This window comes from Poecile atricapillus, chromosome 13, assembly GCF_030490865.1.
Source record: "Poecile atricapillus isolate bPoeAtr1 chromosome 13, bPoeAtr1.hap1, whole genome shotgun sequence".
Taxonomy (NCBI): Eukaryota; Metazoa; Chordata; class Aves; order Passeriformes; family Paridae; genus Poecile; species Poecile atricapillus.
Genome location: NC_081261.1, coordinates 11,457,515 through 11,470,775, shown reverse-complemented (window position 1 = coordinate 11,470,775; position 13,261 = coordinate 11,457,515). Strand labels below are relative to the sequence as shown.

The 13,261-nt window shown below is 36.0% G+C and overlaps 1 protein-coding gene across 2 annotated transcripts in view; it reads left to right on the top strand.

Moving 5' to 3' along the window:
• The window catches only part of GABRB2 (gamma-aminobutyric acid type A receptor subunit beta2), a 133,376-nt gene extending 125,982 nt beyond the window's left edge, over positions 1–7,394 (top strand). The window contains exons 9-10 of one of the 2 annotated variants that reach the window (XM_058848671.1): positions 2,515–2,565; positions 6,081–7,394. In XM_058848671.1, the coding sequence (XP_058704654.1) occupies positions 2,515–2,565; positions 6,081–6,428 (399 nt within the window). In that variant the 3' untranslated portion in view covers positions 6,429–7,394. The remainder of the gene's footprint in view (positions 1–2,514; positions 2,566–6,080) is intronic. The other variant, XM_058848672.1, reaches the window with a different exon arrangement.
• The last annotated feature ends 5,867 nt before the right edge of the window (positions 7,395–13,261 follow it).

Sequence of the window (13,261 nt, the reverse complement as noted above, 5' to 3'; positions counted from 1 at the left end):
GAAACAGTCAAGCTGGCATATGAAGACCTGTTTCTTGGTAAATTCACTTAGTTACAAATTCTTTTGGGTTCCACTGCTTTCCCAGAATTCTGCATATGGAGAAAGACAACAGGAGTTCATTTAATGTAAGTTAGGAAAACATTAGGTAGGTAGATCGGTAGGATTATGCCTAAACTCGCATATGTGTATAAAGAGAAAATATATGTCTATATGTGAATATAATTTTTTTTACTCCTTAGAAACTAGTTTTAAGAATACTTCCATAATGATAAAACTACAACATGGAATTCTATGTCTTTTTTTTATTCTTATAAAAAATAAGATTCCTCTTATATTCCTGTATTCATCTTTTAAGAAGTGTTAGAGACTTGAATATAGTTCTTGTACTTTTTCCTCACCCTCTCTTTTTTTTTAACTCTTACAGGTTTATTGCGGAGAGCAGGGTGTACTTAGATTTTTAGTCTTTAAAAGGTCAAGAACCTGAAGAAAATCCTTCTGTAATTTGCAGAGTTTCCATGAATTTTCTGACCTGAAACCAAGTGAAGCAACCTGAAATTATAAGTCTACCCAATTTTGCTGTACTCTAACTGCATTCTTTACAGCCTGACCCAAATCTTAGTTGTATAACAATGTGTGATAGCCTGGTTTCAGAAACAATAACTTCAATGCTGGCAGTAAATTGAGTTTTATAAAGACAATGGAAATGCATTGTTAAAGACATTGTTTCACATATAGATATTTTGAAATATTAGGTATTTGTGTCTTACATATTTCTATCGCTTTATCTCAGCAGACATGTTAACAATATCATGTCACAAATACCGGCATAGCTTTAGGCAGGTGCCCTTTGAAAATCATTATTTTTTTCATCCAGAATGAGCCCAGCAGGAGCTTACACAGAGCTGTCTACCTCCTACATTGCCTGTGTAGGTAGGGCTACCCCCAGAGCTCAGTGATTCTCACCCAACAAGTCAAACCTTGCTCATGAGGTGGAAGATCCCTACTACACGTGAAGTGTACATCATACTTTCACCTGATCTTGCTAGAGCTCCCGTGACTAGTCAGGAATGGAATGTTATTAGCTTTCCAAGCAAACCTCAGCTTTTAAGATGTGGGAAACTATTCTATAGATAGTACGGTCTTTATCTATAACAAACTAAATTACATGCCATGGAAGTCGTCATTGAGAAAGGGACCTTTATTTCTGTCTTTATTTCTTAAGAATGTCACTTCACAGGACATATAACTGCTAAATTTCAGGTTTTATTCTTTGTAATAGACTGGGTACTTCCAGTTTAAACTTCATGGTTTAGCTCACAAGATTTTGTTTTTTTCAAATGACAGCTCTACTTAACAAAAATATATTTCTTTTCAATTTCTAACTATTTTGTTTCAAAGGGTTTTTCTATCAGGAATTCCATCCCTATTGTCTGTTTTATACACACTCTACCACAAAATGAGCTATCAGTTCCTGCCTGTAGTTGAAGGTTACAGCTGAAAATGAACAGTGTATGACAAGGGAGAAGTGTCAATATTATATATCTTTTCTATTCATCAGTATCAATTTCTCTTGTATTATAAAGCTGTGTTTGGCAGAACAGCAGAGCATAATCAACAAGGAACTGATTTACTGGAGGTTAATAATTTCAGAGGTCTGGTCATCCTTGGAGGATTCCTTATGAATGCGTGTGGGAGTTGTAATTTCCTTGTATTTTACAGTTGCTAATGTATTATTGTAAAAGGAATTCCTCAAGAAAGCCATCATTTTGGAGTTTTTAGGTATCGGGAAGAATATTTAATGGTAACAATTCTATGCTTTCCTCTGTATTCCCTTTGTTTGAGACCATCAAAAAAGTCATGGCCACTTTCATGGCTCCAGAGTCAGCTTTTCTTCCATTTTACCTGGACCCATAAATGAATCATTTGCATCATATAATTTGTTGGTCATATTTAAGATTGTTTTATAAAACCCCAGTGTCTTGCAGGGTTGCTGTGCTCTGGTCATTCCTCCTCCACTTCTGTCTTCACCTTTTATTTCCATAGTATTTGCTGCTGCTTCATCTTCATCCTCCCTTCCTTTCTCATCCTGGGAATTTATCCATTAAGTTTGAACTCTCCTGTTCACCATAAAGAGTCTAGTTCTATGGTTGAACAATCCTTCAGCACCAAGAGATCTTTTTAACCTTCCTCCACCTCCTTTTGAAACCACTTTTCCACTTATTTTCCCCCCAAAATAATTTTAATAATTGTTTTCATATCATCATATCTTCCTTGGTCAAATGACCAGTTGGAAAAAATACATTTACATCACAACCTTATGTTACCTTGAGGAGCAGAGCAAGGCAGTAACAGCACCTCTGAAGCCAGAATGTACCTATGCTAATTGTTGGCTTAGAGGTCCCTATATATTTTAATTACTTGTCCTACTATTATCCTACAATGCTTTAATTTTAAATGAAAGATAATAGCTGCCTTATCTCTAAGGAAACTGGTCTTGATTTTATTAACTTACAGGACAGAAGAATAATTGGCACATATCATTGTCCAGAAATGTATTCAACAAAGGTATCTTTCATTGTTTTCTAATGTTTTTATCCTCAGAGACGTAAAATTCAGGTCTTGACCAGTTATGGTCATTAAAGATCCCATGGCACTTTTTTATAGCATGGTCATCTCAACCCCAAGCACCTGGCCAAATATCAATTTATGTAACTGTTCTGCTTACCCAACATTCCCCACCACCGCTCACCCACCCCATAGTTTCAATTGGCTACAACATTCTCCATTTCCTCAACTAAAATAAAGTTTGTTGTTCTGCACTGTCAGTCACTACATTTCACCTCAGAGGTGATTGTGCTTCACTGGGAAGTGAAGTGGTTCTTCTTTCTAATGCTTGTAAAGCGCTTTGGGATCCTTTTGAATGAGTGGTGCTGTTTACAAGAAATTTAGCTCACTGTCATTCTATTTCAGGTGTCACTTCATCACAAAAGCATGTTTTAGTTAGAGTTGGGCGAATCTACTTGGTGGAAAAAACATTCCCAGCTCTCTCTAATCTGACAGGGAACCTTTTGACAAAGGCTGAAGTGTTAGATTCCTTCCTGCCTACCTGCCTTCCTTCCAGTTCCTTTGAGTTGGAAATTCAAAATATCATGGAAAAAAAATGCATTTATTCTTATGGTCAATTCATTATTCCAGATGCAGGAGGGTAAAATTAGTGCTCAAGAAACAGCTGAACTTTGTGGTGTTTACCTGGGTATTGTAACACTTGAAGATTCGCCCATCACTAATATTTACTGTATTTTGCATTATTTCTTCTGAAAAAGTTTTGGAATATTGAAAAGTGCTGTGCTTCAACTCTAATATGAGTGTGATATGTACACAAGACATTTTTCCCTAGAAGATAGTTTAGAATATTGCTTAATGTTTTTTCTGCCCAGCATCACTAATCTTACTAACTGCTTTCAAGATTATCACACATCTGCAGCATTTTGCTGCATTAAGAAAAAAAGTTGACTGGAGTGATATCATGTTGCTGAAACATGTCTGTGTGTAACTCTAGCAGACTAAAATAGCCTTTCGTGCATGTGTGTTGTATAGAATGTATTCAAGTATGTAAAGAGCACTCCAATTTCTAATATCATTGCAGATCAAAAGGATAAAATGCTTAAAGTAGATTCATCCTAAGAAGATTTAAGATGTGAAAAAAATTGTTGGCACTAAAATCTTTCCAAAAATAGTATCCTAGAATGCACAACATTGAGGTGAAAATAACCCAGGCTCTGGGCTAAGGGGTAAACCCATTACATTAATAGATGTTCTATGAAACTTCCCCTAATGTCACTGGAACTAAAACTTCTTCTCTTGAGGTTTTATGAAAATATAGAAAATGTAGTTTCCAAATGACTTTGCACCCCTCATGTATGAAACATACCTCTTGTGATTTTAGACTTTTGGGATTAATGAAGGCCAAGTGCCTGTAATTAACTTTTCTTTTTAGGACCCTGAAAGTCCTGTGGTTGGTCTGAGATCTAAAAACAAAAATGAGTCCCCTTTCATTTTATCCCAAAAATCACAACAGAATTTTCTAAATAAATACACCCATTAGAAAGTAATGTTTGAAATCCATCTTCAGAAGTTTCATAGACCTATTTGAAAGCTTTTGCATACATATGCTTTTGTTGAAATTACAATAGCAGAATAATACTTTTACCTTAGTTTTGTCCAATGCAGATGAGAACTGATTTGATGGCCTTCCTGGATAGAAGCAGTGTTCCCTCACTATGCTCAATATCATGCTACAGAGTTCCTAAAGGAATTTTTTTTGAGTACCAACTCAACTTTCCCATTTTTCCAGTGAAGATTGATTCCTCTAACACACTAGGAATTTAAAAAATTTCATGTGGCTTTGATGAAAAGCAAACAAAAATGAAAAATTTTTTGGTTTTTCACACTGAGTCATGACATTTGATTTATAACAAAAATTCAATGAAACTAGAAGGGTGCAAACTCATATGGATGGGGGAAAAAAGAGAGAGAGGGGGAAATCTGTCATCTCAGCAACACTAGTTTTTGTGCATCATTTGAACAGATGTAATCACTCAAATAACAGTGTTTCAGTAGGTCCAAAGTACCTTTGTGAGTATCTGACATCTCAGTTCATAACACTGTGCAGGGGGTGCTACTAAAAAACAAATCATTTAAACCCAGTTCTCTCATCTTGCCATGGTAAATATTTTATATGGGCTTTAATAATGGCAAATGCAGTCTGCACTGGGCAGTGCAGGGAGGTACCTGCTGCTGACAGCTAGTTTCTAAATATTACAGAATATACTAATGCCCTGTTATTGTTTAGAAATCCAAAAGACAAAAGTCACAGTTTTTGGACTTTGAGTAATAATCATAGAATATATTCTGTACTTGATAAATTAATAATGTGGCTGAGTTTTTCTTAAAGGAGCTCTGGGACACTTTTTTCTCTTATTTGGACTATATGCACTATATCTGGACTATATCTGCACTACCATCACTAATTCAGTGTAATTAATTAGCTTTTCATTAGCTATTATTGTTTTTAAATACTTTTAGTTAATTATAATCTGTTATCACACAATTCAAAATACATGCTTAGAGGGAAGGCTGAGAATTAGAACTTCCTAAATAACTTTTATTTGTTTTCTACAAATGGATTCTTTTAAAAATTGTCCTATCATATTCCGGATCTTCTCCAGATTGCCTAAGAGTGGAATTTAGTTCCTTATCTTTGAAATCCTCCAGATTGTCTAAGGGGTTTCTCTACAATATTGCTTTAATATTTTTTTCACTGAATTGCCTTGAAAGAATGCATAGTAGCTAAATCAACCCATTGAAACAACTGTTCAGTGTACATTTGATGTGATTACATTCTGCATACCTTTTTCCTTGCTTGAAATTGCAGATCTCTGCTATTACAGCAGCATGCACTTACAGCATGCACTGTATTTATGAAATTTATTAGTACTGGGGCGTGGAGTTTCCACATAGCTATAGTTAGAATATACCATTGTCTTTCCCCAATTAACCAGTACTTCTGTTTGGAATATGGGGATCTAAAATGTCCATTCTCTTGGGTACTGCTCTGTACCTCATTCATAGAGGCAGAGAGACCCTGCAAATAATGGACATTTATGTCAGAGCCAAAGCTTTCATTTCAAAGAAGATAAACCAAAACAAAGCAGATAAATTTCCATTTGATTTCCTTCCAAAACCCTGGAAAGTTCAATATTTGCCCCAGATATCCTACTCAGTGGCAGAATCCCACTTTCAGGAGCTGAGCGTGTTCTCTGTTCCCAGGTATTGCTTGTGCTTGCTGAACATCGGGTCTAAGGAAATACCATTTATTGCATTATACTATACTGGCCCTATTTCTCCTTGAGCTCACAAATAAATGATAATAAATATAATCACAGCTATGTTTAAAGTCTTTTAGGCTGACATCCAATAAACTAGTAATGTTAGATATGGCCATTATCAGCATGGCTTCAATTTGCAACTGACTGGGCTTCCTTTCTCTCCCGCTAAATCTGCTCACTTATTTTTTACAGATGGATCCACATGAAAATATTTTGTTGAGCACACTTGAAATTAAAAACGAGGTGGCTGCCTCTGAGGCTGTGATGGGGCTTGGGGACCCTAGGAGCACAATGCTGGCCTATGACACTTCGAGTATCCAGTACCGGAAAGCTGGTTTGCCCAGACACAGCTTCGGCCGCAACGCCCTGGAGCGACACGTGGCACAGAAGAAAAGCAGGCTACGGAGACGCGCGTCCCAGCTGAAAATCACCATCCCTGACTTGACTGATGTAAATGCCATAGATCGATGGTCTCGCATATTCTTCCCTGTTGTTTTTTCCTTCTTCAATATTGTCTATTGGCTTTACTATGTGAACTAAGAGACAAAGCCACACAGGAAGCAAGAACTGGATTTCTCTTCAAATCAGTTGTACAGCCAAAAGTGGGACTTGGGAAAATTCTATTCTGGACAAAAAGTTATTTTAAAACACCTTAGTTGCTGGCCCACTCTATGGTCTGTTTTTATAATGTTTTGGTTGTATCTGCTAAACCGTATATATGTTAAGTTGCAGTTTGGACATATCCCCTTATCAAAATATAAGTGCATTTTGAGTGTAAAGGCAAATTGGGTTTTGAAAATCACTTCCGTCTCATTGTTCTTCACTCTTTTTTTCTTTTCTTTTTTTTAGTGGCCATTTGTGTTTAGTGATACAAAAATTTATAGAGCAGCATTTGAGAAACAAGTTTTAATTTCAACAGCAGTACATGCCACTCTAGGGAAAGTGCATATCCAAGGCATGCATATACACTTAAGGGAGTGTACTGAGTTGTCATGCTTGTGAAAACACTTACACTTTACTTTTTAAATGTGTAAACTTGAAAACAAGTAGTGCCTATCATCTTTCCAAGATGATGATGGTCAGAGGTTTCCCAACCATATTCAGGTATTTCCTTTTATTTACTGAAAGAACTGAACCTTTGACTGATAATATTGGGGTTGGGTGTTTGCACAGAAGCTGAAGCAAAAAGCACTAGTTTGTTTGTATTTTAAAGAGAGAACATATGTTCACAGTCACAGTGACTGTGTTTGGGATTCAATAGAGGAATGTAGAGACAGTATAAAAATGCATCAGCACTGCAGGGGTAGATGCTGCTGGGTTGTGTTGGGGAAACGGAATCTGTCCAAAGTGCCAAAATTGATTGCCTGAATAGTAATTCTGTAGATGGCTGAAGGAAACCAGTGGTTCCCTGACTTTCTCTAGGGCAGGGAGGGAGAGAGAGCAATTACAAAGTGTAGGGGCAAGGAGACAGGAGGCTACATATACATAAAAGTGTGTGTGTGTGTGCGCGCGCGTGTATAAATATATATATGTGTGTGTGTGTGTGTGTATACACGGTGCAGATGAATGTTGTCACTTGTACACACCTTAGTCTGAAATAGTCGTGTGGAGTTGTGTGATTTTTTCCAAGTTTTCATCTTTCCAGCATTATGCTTCCTGCTGTTGGTTAAAGGTTCTGTACCTCTTCCAGCAGTCAAGATTTGAGCATACGTATTTCTATACAAGAGGTACTGACAGGGTGTTTTCTCAGTCTGGATTAGGCAATACCATTTTACTTTTTGTTTTCCTTAATGCGTTCTATTAAAGGAAAGAAAGTCGTAGCAATTACTTTAAAAGTTTAAGTACACCCTTGAATGTTTCCTGCTTTAGGGTGATTTCCATTGAAAAACTAGAAAATTTCAGTTTTTCTTTAGGAAGCTTTGTGAATTAAAAGGTCAAGGTTTTTTCATTCAGTTGAGCTTTATTTTTACAGGCAAAATAGAATAGAAAAAAAATATTTTAGACCAAAAAAATTTTGTCGCTTATTCCACTGTGGAGCTTTTTTTGTCATGAAAACAGCAGTGATAAGAACTGTATAAAAAGTAAAAACTTGATGGCTTTTACTAGATCAGATCCCCAATATTGTTTGACACGATGTTTCAAGAAGCAAAAACCAGATCTATTGCATCCATACTACCTCTCATCTGTGTACAAATCCTTGAAAGAAATGAGAGAGAGTATAAGCATTTTTTCAGGGTACTAAAAAAATTCTGCAGAATATTTTTCATAAAATATATTTTTTTGTTGTTCCTACTTTAAAAGATTAATTGTCTTACAGATTTCTGTGGTTTTATTTTTGCTTCCCCCTCCCCTTGTTTGACAGTGAATGACACTAACAGGAGGAGAATAGTTCTGGGAACTATTAGGCAAATATTCAGACGTTTTTTGGAGCATGTCATATGCTTATTTCTGTTTCAAATAACAGAGGATGGTTTTGAAGCCTGAGATGGGATTTGCAATGCACCCTACCTGCCAGGAAGTTGTGTACATTCACACACTGCCTCCAGGCTCAGACTCTGCAATATGTAGAGACAGGTTTTCCTCATGTGATTAACTTTCCAGTCAAAATTTTGGTTTTTGTTCACTTACTAATTTGTGACTGCATTTCATGCATAATGCAATAACCTTTGTAGATGCACTTGGGATTTCATCATAGGTATGAGTTCTGTTGGATTTTCTTCCCAATTTTTAAGAAATGGAGCATATCAAAATTCAGTATTTCTCTTCAAAGTCTGTTCTTTAAAAATTATATTAATTATCCTAAATGAAAGCAGTCTTATAATATTCTTCTATACAAGCTCTTCTTTCATTTCAGAAATTGCTGACAGCTCCTTTTATTGTTTCACAGAAGCAGAGTGTGACTGCAGGGAGCTCACAGCCTTTCTGTGGTTGATACACATCAAATATAAAACCTTACAGGGAATATGTTGACTCTCTGCATTGGTAACTGCTTCAGCTATACAAAAACCACAGAGATCAAATCCTGGAACTGCACATTCACTTTTCTGAAGCTACAGTACAAGCCATAATACTCTCTGATGTTGTTGCTCAGAGAGTGAAAGAAAATGTTTGGTTTCTGCTCAGGTGTCACTAGGAAAGAAAAATTATCTGTGGGGAAGGAGCACTTTTGCTTTTACTATGTTCTTCTGGCTATTAATGTGATATAAAATTAGTGAAAGAGAAAGATTCTACCACTTTGTACTAAGGCTTAACACTGTGATATAAAAAGATGGGAGTGAGAAAGGCTGGTGAGGGACTATCATGGAAAAAGCGTAACTCAAGCCCAAGGTAAGCACTTATTCCTGAGATACTTGAGTGAAAGTGAGAAATGATGCCAACATACATCAGATACGGGGTTTGCTATGTGTGCTACCCTCCAGGTAAACTAGAATAAATTTATTTTACTTTAGAATTGACCGAACATGAATATTCTAGATCTTTTTAATCATGTTAATTGTTGTTGGTTTCAATAAACAAAATAGCAAAGTTAATAATTTAGATAAAACCTGTAATATAATTGCACATTTTATTGTTCTATTAGACATAATAGCCAGCAATTAAGGTGTTTTTCATTTTTGTGAAATTCATGGGGGAATTATGACTATAACATGGCACAGTTTTAATGAAATCTTTGAGCTCAATCTGTAAATATATACTGTACATGACTGCTAGTAAGTATGATACACATTTTCAGAATTGAAAATTCATGCAACATATTTCTGTGTTTGCATAAGGAATGTTACGTTTCTAGCCTATCGCAGTTCAGTGACCGGGAAGAAAGACTCAAGCAATGACATTGTGACCATTTATTTTCTCATTCCCAGGGGAGGAAAACAGAGTCCTAGATAACAGCATGTGGCTGAGTTCTTCAGAGTCCTTACATTCTAATTAAAAAAACCCATAAAATCTGTAAGGTACTAAAGCACAATGCATAGAGAAAATGAGTGGTGGTCTAACACCTGGGGAAAATATCCTATTTATTTAAAAAAAAAAAAATGCATTAAAATTAAACCTCAATTAATTTTCACTATAATTATTAGACTGTGTTCCAGTCCTATAACACAGTGTTAAACATAAGTGAATGGATGTGAAACATTTTCCAGCTGTATGTGCATATGGACATACCCCCAAATGTCTGTATGGACATATGTGTGTATATATACACGTGCTGAGTATATATATATATATATATGCACACACATTCACATGTTGGTGTGTTAAAGGAATAAGCTAATAATAGTTTTGTTTCTACCATCAACCAGTGTATGAATATATTTTTGAGAAAAAGAAATTAAAATATTATTGTATTTAGAAAAAAAACAAACTTACTCTACAGGGTAACTGGGCATTTCTATATCAGCAGATCAATGCTTATGATCCATATGGAGTATTGCACCATTTGACATGATGATAGTACTGTACCTCCTTGCATCTGGAATTAGACTAGTCCTCACATTGCTTGCCTATTTCTCCTCTCTCTTTTTATAACAGCATTGTCTACTAGTAAGTTTTCAAAACCAACAAATTCCTTAGGGAAACAAGAAAAAAAAAAAAAGGCAAAAATAGCAACTATTTCTAGAAAATAATCTAGGGTGGGATGGCCAGGGTACAATACTATATCAGTAGTGATCAAAACATTTTGCTATGTGTACATAGAACATACAATGTGAGCAACCATAACTTAAGCTGAACGTGTGTAAATATTATCAGATTTCTTAAACATTTTTAACTTCTAATTTGTACTTTATGGTAAGGCAAAAAGCTAATTCTACTTATGGTTTAGGTTAATGTGTCCTAAAATTATGTAAATAATTAAATAAGCTGTAAATGAGCAGTCGATAGATACAGTATTTGTTTAGTGACTTTTTTTACTAAGTACAATAATTGCAGTGCTCTAGCAGAGTAATTTAAACACCCTTTTGCATAAACAGATTTGGACTCCAGATATAAAATAGTACAGGAAGTGCTGTAGTGTAAAATAGCCACGGTGGCAATGTTCCTGCTGGCACAGCTGATTCTTTTGTGTGGTTAAAATGTTCAGGCCACACACTCAGTACTCAGATTAGCCAAAACAAACAGGGCCTGGTTTTCACTTACAATAAGGCACCTTTATGTTGCTTCAGTGAGAGGAGAGGTGAAGGTGTCAGGAGTAAGTGAGAATTCAGCTGTTGGCGATTTCATTACAGAAAGCCTGCATATTGCATCTGTCTGATTCTGAAATCTGTCTCTTATGGTATTTAATAGTAGGCTTATATTTTTCTTTTAAAAAAACCCAGGATGTTTGACTGTCGTCAGAGAGCGTAGTCCCCCAAAGCCAAAGAATCTTCACTCCAGAAATTGTTTAAAAAGGGAAATCTAAAAAGTCACTGCTTAACACCAAAGGTAAAGCTTAGTAAAATGCACTAGGAACTTTGTCTAAATTTTTAAGAAGCAAATGGAATGTTGTTGATCAAAAAGACTGCCCTATTCTACTTTGTAAAAATATTAACAATTTAAATATCCATTATATAAAATTGAAGTAGATCATGTCTACAAGAATATGCAACACTAACATTTCATAAATATAAAATTATTTTCTTTGTAAGTGCTTTGACAAAAAAAATGAAACTTAAATGATGAAAAAACTCACCTCTACTTTCATATGAAGGGTTGTATTTTTTTAATGTTTTCAGACATGAGGTCATCTATTCCAATTTGATAGCATTTTGTATGTTTTCACTGTTCCTGTCATTTGGCAGATACTCACCAGGCTGTATGGTTCATGGTCTGTCCTGTTGCTTTCAGTTGAAGACAAAAAGAACATTTGAAACATGATTAATTCTGACAAACTGCCTATGATTTGACTTCTATCACATTTTTATTGGCATGGGTGTTTAAATGGTTCTGTTAGTACTGTCTTTGCACAGTTCTGAGTTATCTTTTACTTAGTACTATTTATTTCATAATGTAGTTATCATCAGCCTTACTAATGACCTTGTAGCCTTTCTTATATGCACATAATGCACATTTTCCAATGGCTAGAAAATGCAAAATACTAGTGGATATCATTGCATCAGATCATCATGTCTTTCTCAAAAGGACTGCTAACCTCTGGGATATATGAGGTAGTAAAATGATGATTGTAAATGAGTAGCACATAAGAGATATTTTCTTGAATTTAAAATTATTGCAGCCAGTTTCAGCATGTAAATATATAATAATGTTGGCTAGTGTGTAATTCTTGAATTTAAAAATATAAATAAAGAAAACCTAAAATATGTATATGTAGTTGTGTTATGTTGGGCAAGCTCTTTTCTCAAAGCTGTGTATTTCAGTTCTCATCTGAAGTGAATAACTCTTAATTTGGGTCAGAAAGGGACTCAGAAGTTGAGTGTTGAGGCACCTGAAATGTAGGTGTAGGATGGGAAGGGGGAACCATAACATGGTGTAAATTTGCCTGTGCAGCCCTTGGGAGACTTGAGTGTCTGGGGAGTATAAACAATGTACAGTGAGAAGCCTGGTGCTGGTCAGTAAGGAAATGCTGAGAGGAGTGGGAACAGCTGAAAAATCTCAGAAATTCAGTAATGCCTCCTCAAAGTCAACTCTTGTGAATCTATTACTGAATCTATTACTGATGGTGAGTTGCTGCTGTCCCCCTCAGAGGAATGTGGAAGGGTCTGTTTGCAGGGGGATGGTATTTCCTTTTACAGTAAATGGTCTTAAATCTGAATATGTGGACTTCAGATATAGAAGCCCCAAGTTTCATTCCTTCATCTTCCTACTTAGGCTCTAACAGGAGAAATCCTGGAGGATAAATTATTGTCCCTTTCAGGACAATGATTTATATTTTCCTTTTGTAGTAGTTCAGTCGATGGAGAATTCAAGATGAGCAGAGCAGAGCAGAGAGCAATCAGGCATGAGGTTCTGACTTTGGACAGGGCCGTAGCAGGGATTAGAATCTGGGTCTCTCATTGTGCTCCAAAGAAGTAAAATGTCCACTAATACAGGTCTGGTTTTGCTACTTCTTTCTGTCTTAGTGAAATCCTGAGCCTTAAATACACTTCAGACTTCCACTTGTTTGCTGGCTGTGTTGAGTGACCAGTTCATGTCTATTACTTTTTCTTGTTGTCTGCTGTCCCAGCTCCAATAACAGGAAATTCATAGTTGTGTTTCCAAACCCCAAGTGTTACTACATGGGGGATATTACAGGGTGTTTATTGGTGCTTTAGCTGCATATTCCCACAGCTGAATCTTTGGTGGATCCTACCAGAGGGAGCAGATGGAGCACCAGAAAAGGGAACAAATGGCCATCAGACAAAAAGCTGCCAAAGGCTAAAACTGCCAAATTCTCATTT